Here is a 20,771-nt window from a genome sequence, read left to right on the forward strand (position 1 = left end):
GTTTAATCAGTTCTCAACCTGTGGGTCATGACCCCTTTGATGGGACACCAAAGACTATCGGAAACACAAATATTTCACAATATATTATTACATATTGCTTTGTGATTAATCACTATGATTTAATTATGTTTATGTTCAATTTGTAACATGAAATGCATCCTGCATATCAGATATTTACATTACGATTCATAACAGTAGCAAACTTACAGTTTATGAAGTAGCAACGAAAATAATTTTATGGTTCGAGGTCACCACAACATGAGGGACTGTCTTAAAGGGTTGAGGCATTAGGAAGGTTGAGAACCACTGGTTTAAACCAAAAACCTTGAGTTTAACCTTTGTTCCTCTTTTACTCTTATGTGTTACATCTCATTACCAGTAAGTCTTGCTATCTCTCCCTACAGAATAGACCAATAGCTCTAGAATCTGACCATTTTTTACAACCCTCAAATTTTTCTAAGAGCATCGAGGACCTAGGAGTTTAAGATCTCTCACGTTGTATTGAAAGAACGGGCACAGAGGTGGATTGACTAGCCCGTACCCACATAGCTGTCCATCCTTCTTCCCTTGAGATGCTTTACTTAATATTTACCCCATTTGTAGAGCTGTATGTATAAATTTAGGGGTGCTAGTAACATTGTGGATCAGGCATATGGCTGCTAATGACAAGGTCAACAGTTCAAACTCATTAGTTTCTCTGTAGGAGAAAGATGTGTATCTGCTTTGATGTGTATCTGCTTCTGTAAAAATTTAGTGTCAGAAACCCTATGGAGAAGTTACACATGTCCTATAGGGTTGCTGTGAGTTGGAATTGTTTTTAGGTGTAGATTACATCAAGAAAAGAAAACTATTAAAAATTATCTTCCAAACAGGGCAGTTGCTTTGGAATAAGAGCCCTTAAAATATCACAGAGTTGTTTGAGTTGGGTGTTAGGGAATATTCTAAATTTGGTAGTTAGTGCATCTTGTGAAGGGAGTTGAATGTCGACCCCACGTTCCAGCATCCAAGGGGACTGGCTTCTGTGAGACCAGTGAGACTCTTTCCTTTCAGTGTTCCTTGTCATGTTCGTTTGATCTGTAGTCACCTAATCATGACAAGGGTGCCGGTGCAGTCAGATCAACTTGAGAATCATGTAGCAGAAAAGTAACCTAACTCCCTAGTTACTCCATGCCATTCACACAAATCAATTCCAGTATAATATAGGATTAAAGATGAAAAGTAAAAAACTTCAAAAAGCGAGTATCTTCCTGATCTTGGGATAAGGAAAGATTTATTATATAAGACACAAGCCTACTACTTATAAATGAGTACACTGATAAATATTTCTTTACTGTAAAAATAAAGACTGATGTTTATTTAAAAATACTATTAAGAGACTGGTGGTATGGAAAATAGATCGTGGTTCTTCAAAACATGGAATTATTTAATGGCCCAATGATTCTCGCTATATACCCAGAAGAACTGAAAGCAGGTACCTGGTCATTGCACTATGTACAGTAGCTAAGAAGTGGAAACAATCCAGGTGTCCGTCAGCAAATATGAAATGTGATAGACATATAGAGCAGACTTTTCTTCCATGAAGAGCAATGAAGTTCTGGTATAGATCATGACATGAGCGAACCTTGAAAATGCAGTGCTACGTGAAAGACACAAAAGGATGAATCTCCGAGTTTACCTCATTAAGTTTTCCTAGACCAAGCAAATGCATAGAGGCCATAGTTTATTGGTAGTTGCTAAAGGTTGATGAGGGAGGAAATAGAAGGTTACTATATAGAGATTACTGAGTTTATAGAAAAAAATCTGGAATGGATGGTAAAGATAATCATACAGTATGGTGAATGTTACTAAATTATATACTTAAAAGTGGCAGAAGTGGTTCAGTCGGGTCCCGGCAGCAGCTGCAGCGGCTCCCATCTTCTCTTCCTCTCTCTGCCATACTCTTCTCGCTTCCGGAAACGTGGCCTCTGGTGTGGCTGTCTCCGACGGAGTTATCAAGGTGTTCAATGACATGAAGGTGCGCAAGTCCTCGACACCGGAGGAGGTCAAGAAGCACAAGAAGGCCGTGCTCTTCTCCCTGAGCGAGGACAAGAACATCATCCTGGAGGAGGGCAAGGAGATCCTGGTTGGGGATGTGGGCCAGACAGTGGATGACCCCTACGCCACCTTTGTCAAGATGCTGCCTGACAAGGACTGCCGCTACGCTCTGTATGACGCCACCTACGAGACCAAGGAGAGCAAGAAGGAGGACCTGGTGTTCATCTTCTGGGCCCCCGAGTGTGCACCCCTTAAGAGCAAAATGATCTACGCCAGCTCCAAGGATGCCATCAAGAAGAAGCTGACGGGAATCAAACACGAATTACAGCAAACTGCTACGAGGAGGTTAAGGACCACTGCACCCTGGCCGAGAAGCTGGGGGGCAGCGCCGTCATCTCCCTGGAGGGCAAGCCCTTGTGAGCCCCCTCCACCCCTGCCAGGAGCACCCGGCAGCCCCAGACCTGCCTGCGGGGGCTGCAGGCTGCCCCCTTCCTGCCAGACCGGAGGGGCTGGGGGGACCCCAGCAGGGGGAGGGCAATCCCTTCGCCCCAGTTGCCAAACAGCCCCGCCAACCCCTGGACCAGCCCACCTTCCTCCGCCCCGACGGCTCTGGCCTTCCCAAATGGTTTCTGATCTTCGATTCCTTTGTTGAAGCAGACCAAGTTCCCTCCCCGTCCCCCCAGTTGGGGAAGGGGGTTGTATTTTTTTTATTAACGTCCACTCCCCATCCCCTCTTTTCCAGGCTGCCAACTTCTAACTGCAGTAGTGAGTCCATGCTTGTTCATTTAGCACTGTGTGTGAGTGGAAAATTAAGATGACCCGCACCGCTCCGGCTGCTCTCCCTGCCCCCCTCCCCTCCAGTCACTGACAGCCACTTGTTTGGGCCTACGAGAAACCTTCAATTAAAAAAAGAGAGAAGACAATTTAAAAAAAAGTGGCAGAAGTGGCAAATGCCCTGTTATATATATTTTACCACAATGAAATGAAATAAAATACCTTTAAGAGAAGCTGTTTGTAACACAAATTACTCTCAATGGAAAAATAACTCTTCAAAACAGAGAGGTGAAAGAAGAAAACCAATAGAAAAATGACCTGAAGATTTGAATTAGCAGTTCATAAAACAACAGTCTCACCAACCATTAAACATCACTAATCATCAAAGAAATACAAATAAAACCTTAAAAGATACCACTATACACCCACTAGAATGGCTACAATGATACAGACTGTTGACCCCAAGGGTTGGCAAGAGTATGGAACAATAGAACCTCTGATACACTGCCGATAGGAATATAGGTTTGCACAGCCTGTCTGGAAATTTGTTTGGCAATATCTACTAAGGAAGAACAAATCCATACCCTTATGTTACAGCAGTTCTACACTATGTGGCAGTCACGTAGTCTGTCAACTTGAGTGAAGCGGTGGAGTCTAGCCTGTCAGTCAGGTCATAGCCAATGAGGCCTTGTGTAGGCATGGCCTTCTGAGCATTCTGGGAACTCCAGTCTTCTACCCTGGAGGCAGGACACATGCTCTCTCTCAGACATACCTGTTGACAAGCCACATGGAGCTATGTTGATGGAGCCAGAGCTCTGAAGCTGGAGGAGTCACATGGAGACTCACGCCTGCACTGAGATGCTTCCACCACCACTGGATCCACAAGACTTTCCACCCACCGGCCTGTGATCTTCCTGCATTCAGTGTCATTGCATGTGCTGCATGAGTCTGAAGAGGAATTTATTGACTGGTATCGAACATATTGGCTAACAATTGGACTTATGGACTTGATCTGAACTGGGCTGGGATCTTTGCTTAATATTACAATTACTCTTTATATAAAGCTCTTATATACATGAGGGTCTATGAATTTGTTTCTCTAGTCAACCCAGACTGACACACTTTACTTTTATATTTAATAGAAATGGATGCATACATATTCCTCCAAAAGACTTACAGGACTGTTGATAGCACACCGAGTAACTTCAAACTGAAAACAAGCCAAATGTCCCTCAGTAGGAGAATGGATGTGGATAATTTGTGGTTTGCCCATGTGAGGTGCATCTCAGCGGTGAGAAAGAATGAGCTGTTGCAACATGTGTAGCCTGGACGAATCTCGGTCTTCGTGCTGAGCAGATGAGTCTTGACACACATGACACTTAATTCCCTTGAAGTCCCAGAACAGTTCAAAACCAGGCAAAACGAATCTATTCAAATAGAAGTTAGACTCAAGTTACTTACCTCGAGTCAGACAAAAGTTAGTTTACTTTTTGGGGGCGGTTGGAGGAAGATACTAATTGGGAGGACGTATGAGAAGAGGCTCTGTAATATATTGTCAACTGGACCCAACCTTTAACATGAAAGTGTCAAATGCCTGTGGGGGCCAAGTGATAAAGTTTATTGTGCCAACCTGGCTGATAAATACACGTGGACTTAACTGAAGGGCGGAGAGATAAATGGGTCAGTGAGCCTCCGCCTTCCTAGTTCTCGGTCTCTTGCGCTCGCTTCCTGTCACACATCCGTGAGGAGAAGCCCCATAGACCTATCCCAATGCAGCCCTGGGTGCTGGAGCAGCCGTGTGGAGACCCCTGCCAGCACTGAGATGCTTACACGTTCACTGATTCGGCTCTCCTCCTAAAGTCGGCGTCAGTGTGTGTTTTGTGAGATGGAGGCGGACTTTGTGGATTGGTATCGGACATATGAGTTAATGTTGGACTTGTGGGCTTGGGCAGCACTGGGTTGGGATGTTTTCTTGATGTACACTTAACTTTTATATAAAACTCTCTTACACATGAGTTTCTGTGGATTTATTTCTCTATAAAGTACCCAGACTAACACATTATGATACCTTGGGAGTGGGGTACTGGAGAAACAAATCATAAGACGGAGAGTAGATGTGTGTTTGACCTCTTCCCTCATAGTAGTTTTTCTTTTTTGTCTAGCCAGAGGTCAGATAAAGCCACACTGTTTACTTGATTGTTTTCTGGGGAAAATATGGGAAGGATGAAAATAGAAAGCTTGTAAGCCCACTTTCTTTCAGCCATAAAATGTGCTCTTTAGATGGATTTAGGCCATGCCTATAAGCAAAGCTTTGAAAAGATAGGCCTCACCCAGTGCTTTGGAGTACTCAGGAACCAATGGTCTTTGTCAGAAGCTGGGAAAAAAATGGAGCCATGAAGAAAATTCCCTCTAGGACTGAATGTTAAAGGGAGCCTGAGAGCAGGTTAAAATGCTTGCTAGGTGACCACCTGGATCTACTTGTTGAGTGGAAGTGGGAGAAATGCAGCAATAGAGAGATGGGTTAAGTTTGGTCACTGACACCTGTGGACTTGGTTTACAGGAACAAGAGAATACAAGAGCAGGTTGACTGGTCTAAGGTTCATGACCTAGCACGAGGGGTTGTTGAGTATTGGTGAGAGCCCATGGTCTAAAGGCAAGGCAGACCAATGGGTACCCTGTGGAGGCTGAGTGAGGCAGCCCACATTGAGTTGACCAGAACCCGACCAGATGGAGATTTTTGAGCCTGTGAACTGGTGCATATTGTTGCTGACTTTATGGATGGCCTGTTCGTGTTTGAGTTTGCTTATCGGTGCAGACTTCACAAAAATGATTGTCTCCTGAGAGCACTGAATTGATGTAAGTGGGCAGTATATAAATTGGATACCCAAAATTGGGGGGGGGGGATAAAGGCATGAAGTGGTTGGCTTACAAACTTTTGTAGGTGGGGGAAGATATTCACAGGATTATAGGACTAAGGTGTGGGTGTTACTTAATTGCACTCGTGGGGCTAAAGAATTATGCACAGGTGGGAAGTTGGCAAAGGGTGGCTTGATATAGTTAAAGTTTATTGTGCCAACCTAGCTGATCAACACATGTGGGATTAATTGAAGGGCGGAGAGATAAATGGCTCCGTTAGCCTTGCCTTCCTAGTTCTCGGGTCTCTCGCGCTCGCTTCCTGCCACACATCTTTGAGGAGAAGCCACATGGACCTGCCCCGATGCAGCCCTGGGTGCTGGAGCAGCCATGTGGAGACCCCTGACAGCGCTAAGATGCTTACACACTCACTGATTTGGCTTTCCTCCTGCAGTCGGTGTCAGTGTGTGTGTTTTGTGAGAGGGAGGAGGGCTTTGTGGATTGGTGTCAGACATGGGTTAATGTTGGACTTGTGGGCTTGGACAGCTCTGAGTTGGGATGTTTTCTTGATGTGCACTTAATCTTTATATAAAACTCTCTTGTACATGAGTTTCTGTGGATTTGTTTCTCTAAAGTACTCAGACCAACATCAAATAAGTAATTCAGTCTGATGAAAAGGTCTAGACCAAGGCCATCATATAAATTAACTGACTGGTGAAAGGGGAGAGTGCTTGCCTGGCATTACTGGGGAAATGGCTCATCCAGTTCCATTGACTGTTGCCCTGAATGGAGGTGGGAACTCTAGATCCTTTAATACAGAGAGGTTTAGTGAGGCATTATTGGTAATGCCTGCAAGTGTTCACCAAAAGGAAGATAATTATCTCCAACCACTTGGTTCAACTCCAGGCACCATTAATATCACGGGAAGGTTTGTAATGGCACAGGAAAATCCTTTGTGAAAAGATCCGACTATCGAGTTGCATACTCTGTGCTCCTACTTCAGTTTTTCTTAGTGGACAGCCTGAGAGCTCTATTTTATGAAGCAAAAGAGGCCTGAGTTTAGGGAAACCTTCAGTGTTGCCCAAGTCAGGAGACTTCTTTCTGTTTCCTCCTTCATGTTGATGCAGTCAACATCAAATCCAGATGGGCTGAAAACTGAGCCCTGACTCTTGTCTAGGTGACAGTCCCTGGTGTGGCCAGCAGTAACTGAGGATTTTGATATTGTAAGCTGCTGTCCCAGGCTAATGGACTCACCTTCCACAGTCTCTCGGAGTTCAGGGCATTGGACTGTAATGTCATCTTCCTTCCAGGAGCAGTCCTTAAAGATAAGCAGCTGTTCTAACTTTATTGTGGTAAAATTCACATACAGTGAAATTAATCTTTACAGCCATAATATAGTGGTTTCTAGTATATTAATGAAGCTGTGCATCAATGACCACTAGTTCATTATGGTCAAGAGAACATATAAGATCTCAGTTCTTTTCACTTTATTTTGGATTGTTTTATTGCCTAAACATGGTCTACCCTAAGGCATGATCCTTGTCACTTGAGCATTGCTATTGGGTGAAATGTCCTACAGATGTTTTTCAAGTCAAGATAGTTCGTAGTTATGTTGAAGTCTTCTGTTGTTGATCTTTTGCTGCGTGTCTTATTAAAATGGAGTATTGACGTATCTATTTGTTAACTTATTTCTCTTTAATTCTCTCAGCTTTTGCTGATCTATTTTGCTGTCCTAGTTTCAGATCCATATATGTATATACTATTGTTTCTGCTGAATACGATGTACTTTTTCTCAACATAAGCTTTTATTACTGCATGCTTTATTATGAAACAGTTTAAGCAAAAGTGTCATATTAAAAATATGTACTTACAGCAGTTAGTGCTGACAATAGTGGATCTTTAAGACACTTTCTATAAATTTACACACATTCATCTTTAAGCAAAAGTGAAATCATAGTAGTGATATTACACATCTTAATAAAAATGAGCCATATTGAATCCCAGTAATTGCCTAGTCTACTACTCTGATTTGGTGAGATGAAGAAACGGAGGCCCAGAGAAGGGCGATGATGAGCCATGGGTACATAAATGGGGAACAGGTGGTTGAGCTGGGGTTCGAACCAGGCTCCTCATTCTAAGTGAATTCCACTGGCTCCAGTCGCCTGAACAAGATGGACAACTGAAGGTTGTGACAGACACTTGGGCTCTTAGTCATGGCAAAGATTGTTTTTATAAGTGGTGCTTTGGATTTGTTTTGAAGATTTCTTTCTTTCTCTTATTTTTTAACAGCTCCTTGTAGAAATTCTTATGAGGCCCACAATCTCTATTCGGGGACAGAAACTGAAAAGTAAGTATACCTGTCCTCTTCCTTCCTGTGTATGTTCCTTCCCAACCTGCTGGTGTGGCAGTGGTTCCCACATGTTGCTCTTCTTTCCCTTCGTAGTTCACACCCTAACTTGAGTGCGTACCTCATACCCAGCTGCAGGTTGTCCTTCCCTGTACGAGCAGCTCTCTCCAGTCAGTGTCCTCGGGGCGGAGACACAGGTCTGATGCTTGTAAAATGTGGAAACTGCTGAAAGAACGACTCTGCACTTTCCACAGTTCTTGCCTTGCAATCCAACTTTTATGTCTTCTTCAGAAGTTTTATTTCTTGTGTATATAGTTAATTAAAAGAGTAAGAAATTCCCTGCTAAGATTGCTAATTTAAAAACAAAACAGTGCACCTACAAGTTTTTTGGTTGGAATTCCTGGTTGTGGTACAAATGGTTAAGCCCTTAATTACTAGTCAAAAGGTTAGTCGTTTGAGCCCACCCGGAGCCCCACAGAAGGCAGACCTGGCAGTCTGCTTCCAAAGAGCCACAGCCTTGAAAACCCTACAGAGTGGGTCAGCTGGCCAGCAGCCGGACGGACTAGATGGCAGCTGATAACAGTTTTGTTACAAAGATAGATCCTGTGTGTTGTTTTTTCTAAGTCCAGCCATCACCAGTGTCTGTAAAGTAAAAATTTTCTGGTAGTATGTTATTTAAGATATTATTCTATTATCCTATATTAACTTACATATTACATACATTCTTTTTAAGTATTAACTGTCTGATTTTAAAAAAGTAAATGTACTTTGTTGGCATTAAAAGCCAGGTCACATAAGACCTCACTTATCGTAGTTCATTCATCTTACACTCTGCAGCCTTTCTCTTCTGCCTAAATCGGCTCGTCATGTTCATAGCAAGTACTGTCTTACAGTTACTTGTTGGTGTGCTTCTTCATTCTCTCTTCCTCTCACTAGCTTCATTGGGGCCAAGACTCTTCTGTTATATGTCTTCATCCTTGTAGATGCTATCTGACAGAGTAGGTGCTGAATAAATATTTGATGAATGAATGAAACCTAATTCCCTTTGAATTTAGGTGGTCTGTAGAGACTGAGATCCATTCTTCTGGTATTCTGCCCTGCTTTGAAGTTTAGAAATCAGTAAACCCTAAACCCCAGTAGGGTATATGATGATAAGGGATACAGAGCTTCTGCAATTTGTCAAACTAGCTTGGCAAGGCTGCCTATTGAGCTCTCAAACCAAGCTTCCTTTGTTTGTTCTCCTGTGCTTGCTCAAGCAATAGCTTCGCTAGTTCCTTTTTGGACTTAGTAAGCCAGGCATAAACAGTGAGTTGCCTAACACAGTAACAAAACAACTTTCAGTGATATATTTGAGTATTCAACCTTCTGTTGTTGGTTCTCATAGTTCTGCTTTTAAACATGTATCTTGAGCCAGTTCAACAGAAGCATACTAAGGATACTTACAGGTATTAAATAATTTTATTTTTGGAAGAGTTAAAAACAACTTATATAATGATATGCAAAGAAATTTTATTTATTAAAACAGTAAAAATGAGAGAGAGAAAAGTTCAGAAGCCACAAAAGAAAAAAGCTTATTTAATGAGGAAACCACACAGTTAGGGATCATGAAGACTCTGGAGCACAGTAGGAAAGTGGTCATCAGTTCAAGCCGTAAGCAGAGGACACATTGGTTCGTAGGTTCTGCTGGGCACTTTGAGAATGCCATTTGATAGACAAGGTGTGGAAGGAGTTCTACCAAAAGGAAGTGATCATCTTGGGGGGAATTTTTAGTAACAGTTCTTATGTTCCAAAAAATGTAATATTGTTATACCATCTTTGTAATGATAAAAATAACCAACGATTCCTCTTTCACTTTCAGTAAGTGATGAAATGTCCAAGGACTGCTTGAGCATCCTGTATAATACCTGTGTCTGTGTAAGTACTCTGGCTGCTGGAGTTCCACTTGTCTCTCTGTTACATCTGTAATACTGAGTGGGGTAGATTCAAGTGGGGGTGGCAGACATGAGCACTGTCTTCTGACATTTGGTGAATTGGACTTATTTTTTGTGTTCCTGAAAACCAAGACTAAGGCAGAGGCTCATAATTTTTAAGAGCCACAGTTGCCTTGGCAGGTACTGAGCTCATTAGCTCTGGAGGTGTCCGAGTAGGGTGTGCGCACTTGTCAAAGAAATGCAAGCATTGGAAGGGTGTCTATGAATGACCTTTATGATGCCGTCCCACTCCACATTCTAAGATCCAGCCTATTCCTTCAGTTTCCTTGTTTACCAAATGACCCAGAAGCCCCACCCATGTATTGAGCAAGAGTCTTTCTACCATGTTAACCATTGAGTGGATGGTGCTTTTAAAAAGTTATTAGGTAGAAAGAGAAGAGCCTATTGCTTAGTGTTAAAACTTGATGTTGGGTTTTGGCTTCATGACTATTAGTTCACTTTCCTTATGAAAAATTTTAGTAATTCTAACAAGGTTATTGTTATACACTATCACTGTATACTATCATATATCTCAAGTATATGAAATTGTAAACATGAGGGCATTTAAACAGCATCAATCCTTGATCCAGCCCTACAAGGCCTCCTACACCCTCCTTGCCATCGGTTTTTGATCACTTGTTCCCTTGTCCCTGGGTTCGTTAACACCCATTTTCTTTCTTCCACTTCCCCCTTTCCCATGTTCCCCATGGAACTGTCATACAGTTGTTTTCTCCTCCGGCTGGTTTATCCCACCTACCTTACCTAGATAGACATGTAGAGATAATAATATGCACAAACACAAGACCGAGCAAAACAAAGCAACAATAAAAAATAAAACAATAGCTCCAATAACAATACCGAGAGAAATGACTGAAACCCAAATGAAGGCTGAACATGATATTGGGACAAGAGGAAAGTAAAAGGAAATAGGAAAGAACCAGGAGGCAAAAGGCATTTATAGAGATCTAAATACAGGCATGTACATGTGTAAATATATTTATATATGATGATGGAGAAATAGATCTATGTACATATATTTATAGGTTTAGTATTAAGGTAGCAGATGGACATTGGGCCTCTAATCAAGTACTCCCTCAACACAAGAACACTTTATTGTAATATTCTGGCATTCTGAGATACTCACCTTCCCAACACGATCGCTAAAGACAAAGCTGATACATAAACAAACGTGGTGAAGAAAGCTGATGGTGCCAAGCTATCAAAAGTTATAGCATCTGGGGTCATAAAGGCTTAAAGATAAACAAGGGTCCATCTAGCTGAGAAGCAACAAAGCTCACATCAGGCATCAAAGACCCAGAACAAAAAAATCAATGTGAATGGGTTGGTGGTGGTGCGGAGTGGAGACCTAAAGCTCATTTGTACGCAATTGTACATTCCCATTATAGAATAGTCATGGGGCGAAGACAGGCCAGTCAGGGTGCAGTATAGCACTGATGAAATATATAACTTTCCTCTCGTTCTTTATGCTTCTCCCCCACCCCCCACTATCATGACCCTAATTCTACCTTACAAATCTGGCTACATCAGAGCATGTACATGGGTACAAATAAGAGCTGGGAATACAGGACAGATAAACTCCTTGGGACCAATATTGAGAGTAGCCATACCAGGAGGGTAAGTGGAAGATGGAGGGAGAAAGGGGGAACTGATCAAAATGACCTATCTTTAACCCCCTCCCAGGGGGGCTGGACAACAGACAAGGATGTAATGGGAGACATAGGATAGTGAAATACATGAAAAAGTAATTTATAAATTATCAAGGATTTGTGGGTGGAGGGAGGGGGAAAATGAGGTGCTGATACCAAGGGGTCAAGTAGAAAGTGCTTTGAAAGTGATGATGGCAACATATGTACAAATGTGCTTAACACAATAGATACATGGATTATGATAAAAGTCGTATGCACCCCCAATAAAATGATTTATATTAAAAAAAACATCAATCCAGGGGAGGTGGTGTGGAACGGGGAAAAACAGGAGCTGATATCAAGGGCTCAAGTAGAAAGAAATTTCTTTGAAAATGTTAATGGCTGCATGTACAGTGTGCTTAATACCATCGAATGATAGATTGTAAGATTTATAAGAGCCCCCAAATGATTTTTTTAATAAAATGATTTTTAAAACATCAATCCAATGTTAGATTTTTAAGATGTGTTTTCTGTCTAATAGCCCATAATGTTGTTAACCATATAAATAATCAAAATTCAAAGCAAAATGGCAAGAGTATTGTCCAGGCAGAATTCGTGCCCTATAGGGTCACCATGAGTCAGAATTGACTCAGTGGCAGGGGCTTTGTTTTTTGGGTTTTGTTTGGGGGTTTAGGATGGTTGAGATCAAAACAAGTGGAAGAAGCACATCAGCCTGTGTGACCCAGGGATTGTAAATAATAAAGACCAAGTCTGAGTGAGGGAATAGTATCAGAGCCTAAATTGTAAACATCTTGTTTGGGAGAAGGCTATAGATGACAGTTGAAGCCCAAAATCTATTTGCAGGTTTTCCATGTAGGTTAATCTCCTCTGACCATAGTCTAAGGATGTGAATAACCTACTATTAGACAGCATTATAAAGTCCATTGTGGCAAATGTAGGTTAAATTTTAATACCTTATCATTTGACCTCCCTTTTGACCCATTTTAAAGTTTCTGTTCTTAGTATTTTCTGCTTTCTTTTGGATTGAGGTTTTTTTCCTTGTTGGGTTTTTGTTGTTTGCTTCCTGTTTGTATTTTATGATTTTCTGTGTGTGAAATCCAGGATAGGTAAATCTGTAGAGTAACTGGATTAATAATTACTCAGGGGGAACAGCAGGGGAGATTGGGGGGAAATGGGGAGCTAACAGCAATGAGTACAAGAGAAAAATGTTTTGAAATTGACTGTGGTGATGATTAAATTGTATAATATTTGAATTATATGCCAATAAAACTTTATTAAAAGCCCAGAAAGTAACTTGTAACCAGTGAAGCCTTTTGGTGCTGTCGGGGAGGTATTGGGCTGTTAACCCCAAGGTTGGTGGCAGTTATGCTGTGGGAGAAAGACACGATTTCCTGCTCCCATAAGATTTATAGCCTCAAACTCGCAGGGGCAGTTCTGTTTGTCATGTTGGGTGACTGCGAGTCGCAATTAACTCAATGACAGTGAATTTGAGCAGTATTCATTGCATCACTTTTCATAATATCCAAAAGGTGGAAAACCCCAAATAGCCATCAGCAATGACTGGGCAGACAATGTGGTATAGACTTAGAGTGAAGTGTATTACTCAGCCAGCAGGAGCAATGAAGTCTTGATACCTGCTTCAGGGTAGTTGGAGCTGAGGATATGAAATTAGTCGATCACAAAAGGACAAATTATTTGGCCTGACTTATATAAAAAGACAAGTAAAGACAAATGTACAATAATAATAATACATGAATGATGAAGGGTTCATGAAGTGCAGGGGGTGGGGAGGGAAGGGGAAAACGAGCAGCAGATATTAAGGGCTCAAGTGGAGAACAAATGTTTTGAGAATGATGATGGCAACAAATGTACCTATGTTCTTGACACAATAGATGGATGTGTGGATTGTGATAAGAATTGTACGAGCCCCCAATAAAATGATTTTTTTTAATGGCAAATGTACAGGACCCAACTTTATTACTGGTTGTCAGAGGTGGGAGGATGGAGAAGAGTGTTAATGGTGTTGGAGGGGGAGTTAAATTGGTAAAAGTTAGTAAGAGTAGCTGCTGAGACTGACTGTGTACAACCAGCACTTAATGGGCTTTGGTTCCTTTGGAGGTTTAGGGACATGGATATCCCACTAATTGGCCTACAGATATGTTTTGTGCATCTGTTCTGGTTCATTGTGGAGTGCCTGGGGCCTTAAAAGCACAACAGTTGGTGAGTTAGTCCAGGTTGACGAGAGGAAAAAAAATTCATAGACATGCATATTTCTATAAGGAAGAGCTTTATATACAAGAGCAGTTGAATGTTGAGAAAATATCCCAGCCCAGTCCAGATCAAGTTCATAATTCCGATAACAATCTATAAAGACCTCTTCTGACAAATGCAGGAAGATCACAGGCCAGTGGGCAGGAAGTCTTGTGGATCCAGTGGCGGCCTAAGCATGTCAGTGCTAGCAGGAGTCTCCTCGTATCTTTTCCAGCACCCAGGGCTGCATCAGGGTGGGTCCGAGTGGCTTCTCAGAGATGTCTAGCATGGAGTCAGTTTTGTCAGCCAAGAGTCTCCAAGGGAGTGAGCAGACAGAGAGGAGGGACTGTCTCTGCCTCCAAGGAGGAAATACCGGAGTTCCCAGAATCCTCAGGAGAAAGGCATGCCCACACAGAGGCCTCATTGGCTTTATTCTGATTGACAGGCTAGACTCCACCCCTACACTCTTAATACTCAAATTGACACCAGATTATATAACTACCACAGTTGGTCTCTATTCATCTGGAGTAACAGAGAAAGCAAGATAGAAATAAGAAGATGTGGGATATGTGGCTAATTGCCTTCATGAACAATTGCTTCCTTTGCTATGAATCCAGAATGCCAGGCTACCATTGGCTAAACATTTTGGTCAGAGTACATAGAAGGATCCCAATGAAAGGAGGGAAATGTAGAACAGAATTTCAAGTTCTTTTGGGCTCCAAACTTTCTGACCCTAGAAACTCTTGCCCTGAGACAATCTTTAAAACTTAAACTAAAAATATCCTCTGAAATCTTCTTAAAACTAAACAGTCTTTTTTTTAAAGCTAGTACAAAAGATCTTTGAGTCAGAATTGACTTGTTGGCAGAAGATTTTGTTGTGTGATTTGGTTTAGTATTATGCTGTTTTGTTGTTGTTGTTTTTTAAATAAGAATGAGCTTTATATACAAGAACAGTTGAATATTGAGAAAACATCCCAGCCCAGTCTAGGTCAATTCTATAAGTCTGTTATTAGCCCATATGTTAGATACCAATCTATAAAGGCCTCTTCTGACTAATGAAACACAGGCAATGACGCCAAATGCAGGAAGATCACAGATCAGTGGTGGATAATCTTGTGGATCCAGTGGTTCCAGTGGCAGTGTAAGCATCTCAGCATTGACGTGAGGCTCCACGTGGCTTCTCCAGGTCCAGGCCTCTCACTGCCATCAGCATAGCCCCATTTGTCCTGTTAATAGAGAGTCTCAGGGAGGGAGCAGAGGGAGATTCTGTCCTGCCTCTAAGGAGAAATCCAGGAGTTCCCAGAATTCTCAGGGGAAGGCCGTGCCCACACGGAGGCCTCGTTGATTATACCTGATTGACAGACTAGACCTCACCCCTTCACTCTTAATCCTTTCAAGTCCCAAATTGACACCAGATTAGGTAACTACCACAAACGGCCTCTGTGAGACTACTCTTTATGAGAGTAGAAAGCCCCATCTTTCTCCTGAGGAGTGGTTGGGGGGGTTCAAGCTGCTCACCTTGCCCTTAGCAGCTAAGGCAGAACACTGCCACCAGGGCTCTCTGTCATCAGTAAGTGCTTACGCCCTTTTGTCATATCACAGGTTGTTAATGAGCTTTACTCCAGTCTTGATGCCACATTCTTCTCCATAAATAGTCCAGCTTCTCAGATTATTTGTATAGCATACAGATTGAATCAGCATGGTAAAAGGATACAGCCCAATGCACACCTTAATTTTTTTTATCATTTTATTGGGGCTCATACAACTCTTAACACAATACATACATACATCAATTGTGTAAAGCACACTTATACATTCGTTGCCCTGATCATTCTCAAAACGCTCGCTTTCCACTTGGGTTCCTGATAGCAGCTCCTCATTTTTCTTTTTTCCCTCCCCTGTTCCCCACTCCCTTATGAACCCCTGATAATACATAAATTATTATTTTATCATATCCTACACTGCCCAACGTCTCTCTTCACCCACCTTTCTGTTGTCCATCCCCCAGGGAGGAGGCTATACATAGATTCTTGTAATCCGTTCCCCACTTTTATTCCCCCTTCCCTCCTCCCAGTATCACCACTCACCACTGGGCCTGAGGGGTTCATCTGTCCTGGATTCCCTGTGTTTCCAGTTCCCATCTGCACCACTGTGCGTCCTCTGGTCTAACCAGGATTGTAAGGTAGAATTGGGACCATGATAGTGGGGGGGGAAGCATTCAAGAACTAGAGGAAAGTTGTGTGTTTCATCGATGCTACACTGCACCCTGAGTGACTCATCTCCCACTATCCCTCTGCAAGGGATGTTCAGTTGTCTATAGGTGGGCATTGGGGCCCCATCCCGCACTCACCCATGACTTTTTGTTCTTTGGTGCTTGATACCTGGTCCCTTTGACACATGCTAGTATGCTTCTTCCATGTGGGCTTTGGCCACTTTTTTTTAACCTTCAAGCCAGTAAGACCCCAGATGCTACATTTCTTGATAGCCGGGAACCATCAGCCTTTTTCACCTTTCTTAATTTTTAAAAAATCATTTTATTGGGGGCTCATACAACTCTTATCACAATCCATACATACATCAGTTGTATAAAGCACATTTGTACAGTCGTTGCCCTCATCATTCTCAAAACTTTTGCTCTCCACTTAAGCCCTTGGCATCAGCTCCTCATTTTTTCCCTCTCCCTCTCCCATGAACCCCTGATAATTCATAAAATGTTTTATGATATCTTACATTAATTATTAATTATATCTTACACTGTCCAATGCCTCCCCTCACCCACTTTTCTGTTGTCCGACCCCCAGGGAGGAGGCCATATGTAGAGCCCTGTCATTGGTTCCCCCTTTCCACCCCACCCTTCTGCCATCGACACTTTCACCACTGGTGCTGAAGGGATCATCTGTCCTGGATTCCCTGTGTTTCCAGTTCCTATCTGTACCAGTGTACATCCTCTGGTCTAGCCAGATTTGTAAGGTAGAATTGGGATCATGGTGGCGGGAGGGGGTGGGGGGAGACAGGACATTTAGGAACCAGTGGAAGGTTGTATGTTTCATCATTGTTACACTGCACCCTGACTGGCTCGTCTTCTCCCCAAGACCCTTCAGTAAGAGGATGTCCAGTTGCCTACAGATGGGCTTTGGGTCCCCACTCCACACTCCCCCTCATTCACAATGATATGATTTTTTGTTCTTTGATGCCTGATACCTGATCCCCTGTAGGGCTATGGGTCAGTGAGTGATGTCATGTCTCATAGTGGGGCTGGCCTTATGGTCTTCTCTGTGGATTGTCTGCTCTGAGCCAGAATATCGTCCTCAAGGCTTGGTGGGCCAAGGTGTGCTCCACTCTCGTCCTCCTCCTTCATTTGCTCCTGTGTACTCTGATCAGACATGTCCCTTTCCCTGAGCTGAAGCTTCAGTGCTGTCCTCTGAAATAAGTTCTTCTGGGGGGAGGGGGCATTATGCTCTTTTAAGAATTATGTGTACTGAATCAAAGTGCCAACACCACTCGGAAGCTTTGCTGGCCAGGGTCTGGACTGGTAGGTTTGTGAAAGGGGGAGGGGCTCTGCAAAGAGTTGCAGGATGACTGCACTTCAAGAACGTTGGCAGTGTACCAAGCGTAGAAACTGTCCATTGGTGTATGCTTTGCTGAGTGTGCTCTCAACAACAAAACTTGTAAAATTTAAGGGAAATTTTATGTAATTGCATTTTATTTCTTATTCTAAGAAAGATTTCATGCTTTGTAGGAGCCTTGGTGGTATAGTGGATTACAAATTGGGCTGTAACTTCAAAGTTAACGATGTAGATCCACCAACTGCCCCAAGAGAAAAAGATGAGACATGCTGTTCCTGTAAAGCTTGGTTGCTAGTTGTTGTAGTTGACTGAATGGCAATGGGTTTGTTTTTTGTATGGAATATGTGAAATCTAAGATCATAAACTTAGATAAAAACAAAAATGGACAGGGGGGATGATCCCTTCAGGACCAGTGGTGAGAGTGGCGATACCAGGATTTTGGAATGGAAAGGGGTAACCAAGGATCTATATATAACCTCCTCCTTGGGGGATGCACAACAGAAAAGTGGGTGGAGGGAGATGTCAGACAGTATAATATATGACAAAATAATAATTTATAAATTATCAAGGGTTCATGAGGGAAGGGGGAGCAGGGGAGGGCGGAATGAGGAACTGATACCAAGGGCTCAAATAGAAAACATGTTTTGAGAATGACGATGGCAACAAAATATACAAATGTGCTTGACACAATGGACGTACGTATGGATTGAAATGAGTTGTATGAGCCCCTAATAAAGTGATTAAAAAAACTGGAGCTCCAAGATGTATCCAGGAATTAGGTTGGTATAAAAATGTAAGCCGTAGACTTCCCTACACAACTGAAGACAAAGTGGGTGAACAACTAAATATGGTGAAGAAAGCTGATGGTGCCTGGCTATCAAAAGAGATAGTGTCTGGGGTCTTAAAGGCCTGAAGGTAAACAAGCGGCCATCTGGCTTAGAAGCAATAAAGCCCACGTGGAAGAAGCACACCAGCCTGTGTGACCATGAGGTGCTGAAGGGATCAGTTATGAGGCATCAAAGAACAAAAAAACATCATTTTGTGCTCACCTCCTGATATGATCACTGAAGACAAATGGGTGCATAAGCAAATGTGGTGAAGAAAGCTGATGGTGCCCGGCTATCAAAAGATGTAGCATCTGGGGTCTTAAAGGCTTGAAGGTTAAACAAGTGGCCATCTAGCTCAGAAGCAACAAAGCCCACATGGAAGAAGCACACCAGCCTGTGCGATCACAAGGTGTCAAGGGATCGGGTATCAGGCATCATCAGAACAAAAATCTTACCGTAGTGAATGGGGGGGGGGGAGTGTGGAGTGGAGACCCAAAGCCCATTTGTAGGTCACTGGACATCCCCTTACAGAAGGGTCTTGGGGAGGAGACAAGACAGGGTGCAACATAGCAACGATCAAAAATACAACTTTTCTCTAGTTCCTAAATGGTTCCTTACCCCCCCCACCCCCCACTGTCATGATCCGAATCCTACCTTGCAAGCCCGACTAGACCAGAGGAGGTACACTGGTACAGATGGGAACTGGAAACACAGGGAAGCCAGGGCGGATGATCCCCTCAGGACCAGTGGTGTGAGTGGCGATACTGGGAGGGCATAGGGAGGGTGAGTTGGAAAGGGGGAACCTTTTTCAAGAATCTGCATGTGACCTCCTCCCTGGGGGACATACAACAGAAAAGTGGGGGAAGGGAGACGTGGGACAGAGCAAGATAGGACAAAATAATAATTTATAAATTATCGGAGGTTCATGAGGGAGAGGGGGGAGGGTGAAGGGAGGAGAAAAATGACCTAATGCCAGGGGCTTGGGTGGAGAGCAAATGTTTTGAGAATGATGAGGGCAACGAATGTACAAATGTGCTTTACACAATTGATGTATGTATTGATTGTGATGGGAGGTGTATGAGTCCCTAATAAAATGATTCAAAAAAGAAAAATATGGAGCTGATGCCAGGGGCTTAAGTGGAGAGCAAATGTTTTGAGAATGATGAGAGCAATGAATGTACAAATGTGCTTCACGCAATTGTATGTATGGATTGTGATGAGAGTTGTATGAGCCCCTGATAAAATGATTTTTTTTAATGTAAAAAAATGTAAGCCTTTGAAAAGATCATCTGTGTTGTGGCTAAAGCATAAATTTGAGGCTAAGCTCTCTCTAGCTCAGCCAGTACAAATAGAGAAGTATAGTTGAACATTTACACTGTTTAGCATCTCTAGCAGTGCAGTACATAGATTGCAAGCCATTAATTTTAATTCTCCCTTTAGTGATGTTTAAAAATTTTTTTAAATAAATTGTTTTATTTAACTAATATATTATTTTCATTTCAACATGTAATAGCTACAAATGATTATTGAGGTATGTTCTTTTCTAATACTAAACTTTCTAAATCAAACATGTATCTTGGTCTCAAAGCACATCTCAGTTACCACATTTCAAGTGCTAATGGCATAATCAGATTTAGAAACAAAAAACAAGCCATATCTTCAAGAAATGCACATCTATTCTTGCAATTGAGACCTGTAAAAATTATTTTATTAGAAAGTATTGGATTAATGATTCATCACTGGCAAATTGGTTTAAACTTTTGGATAGATCATGTCACTTTTTACTAACCTCTGATATTCCAGTAAACACAGATTAATGCAAACAAAGAAGGGCAACTCTGCTGACCTGCTGGTTCTAGGCTGGAGAATCTAGGACTTTCTGAACAGCCAACACCAGTGCCTCCAGGGACCAGACAGTAAATAGAAAATGTGTGAAATTGTCCAGGGTTGAATTGGGGATTTTTTGAAAATTGTGGCAAACCTGGAGCAAGTGTGTCCTGCCTAAAAATACTTAAATTCAAAATGCTGCTGACCAAATAAAGCTTGCCCTGCTGGCTCTAGTTTGCAGCTCCTGGTTTAGGTACCTAAGTAGATACTAGGTCAAGAGCCTCTGAATATGACTGGAAACACCACCACCACCACCACCCCGCTAGGGGGAGGGTGCATTTGCCCTCAAAACTTTGTAAGTAGTTTTAAGGGCTTTGGGGCCCCATTAGGGCTCCTGATGTAAACAGGGATTGTCAGTGGGTGGTGAATACTCAAGAAGATTGGGAATGCTTTCCAGAGTGAGAGGCATGTTAACCAGTCCCTGAAAGGATTGACATAGGGGAGGCGGTGGAATTACTTTATGTCAGCCTGACGGTGTGCTTTTAAGCTTTATGTGGGCGGTAAATTTACTTATTTTTTGTTTTGTTTAGAAAATTTTTATCTTTCTGAATAAAGCTAGAATTACTGCTATTTCACATCTCAAAGCCAGTGTGGGT

At 42.4% G+C, this 20,771-nt stretch overlaps 1 protein-coding gene and 1 pseudogene across 5 annotated transcripts in view; both read left to right on the top strand.

Annotated features, from left to right (window-relative positions):
- The window catches only part of TRPC4AP (transient receptor potential cation channel subfamily C member 4 associated protein), a 100,560-nt gene that overhangs the window by 26,928 nt on the left and 52,861 nt on the right, over positions 1-20,771 (top strand). For all 5 annotated transcript variants that reach the window (XM_075563730.1, XM_075563729.1, XM_075563727.1 and 2 more), the window contains exons 4-5: positions 7,951-8,008; positions 9,867-9,922. In XM_075563730.1, coding sequence (XP_075419845.1) covers positions 7,951-8,008; positions 9,867-9,922 — 114 coding nt within the window. The remainder of the gene's footprint in view (positions 1-7,950; positions 8,009-9,866; positions 9,923-20,771) is intronic.
- LOC142462137 (cofilin-1 pseudogene) lies at positions 1,940-2,606 on the top strand (annotated as a pseudogene).

Source organism: Tenrec ecaudatus, chromosome 12 (genome assembly GCF_050624435.1).
Source record: "Tenrec ecaudatus isolate mTenEca1 chromosome 12, mTenEca1.hap1, whole genome shotgun sequence".
In the NCBI taxonomy this organism is placed as follows: Eukaryota; Metazoa; Chordata; class Mammalia; order Afrosoricida; family Tenrecidae; genus Tenrec; species Tenrec ecaudatus.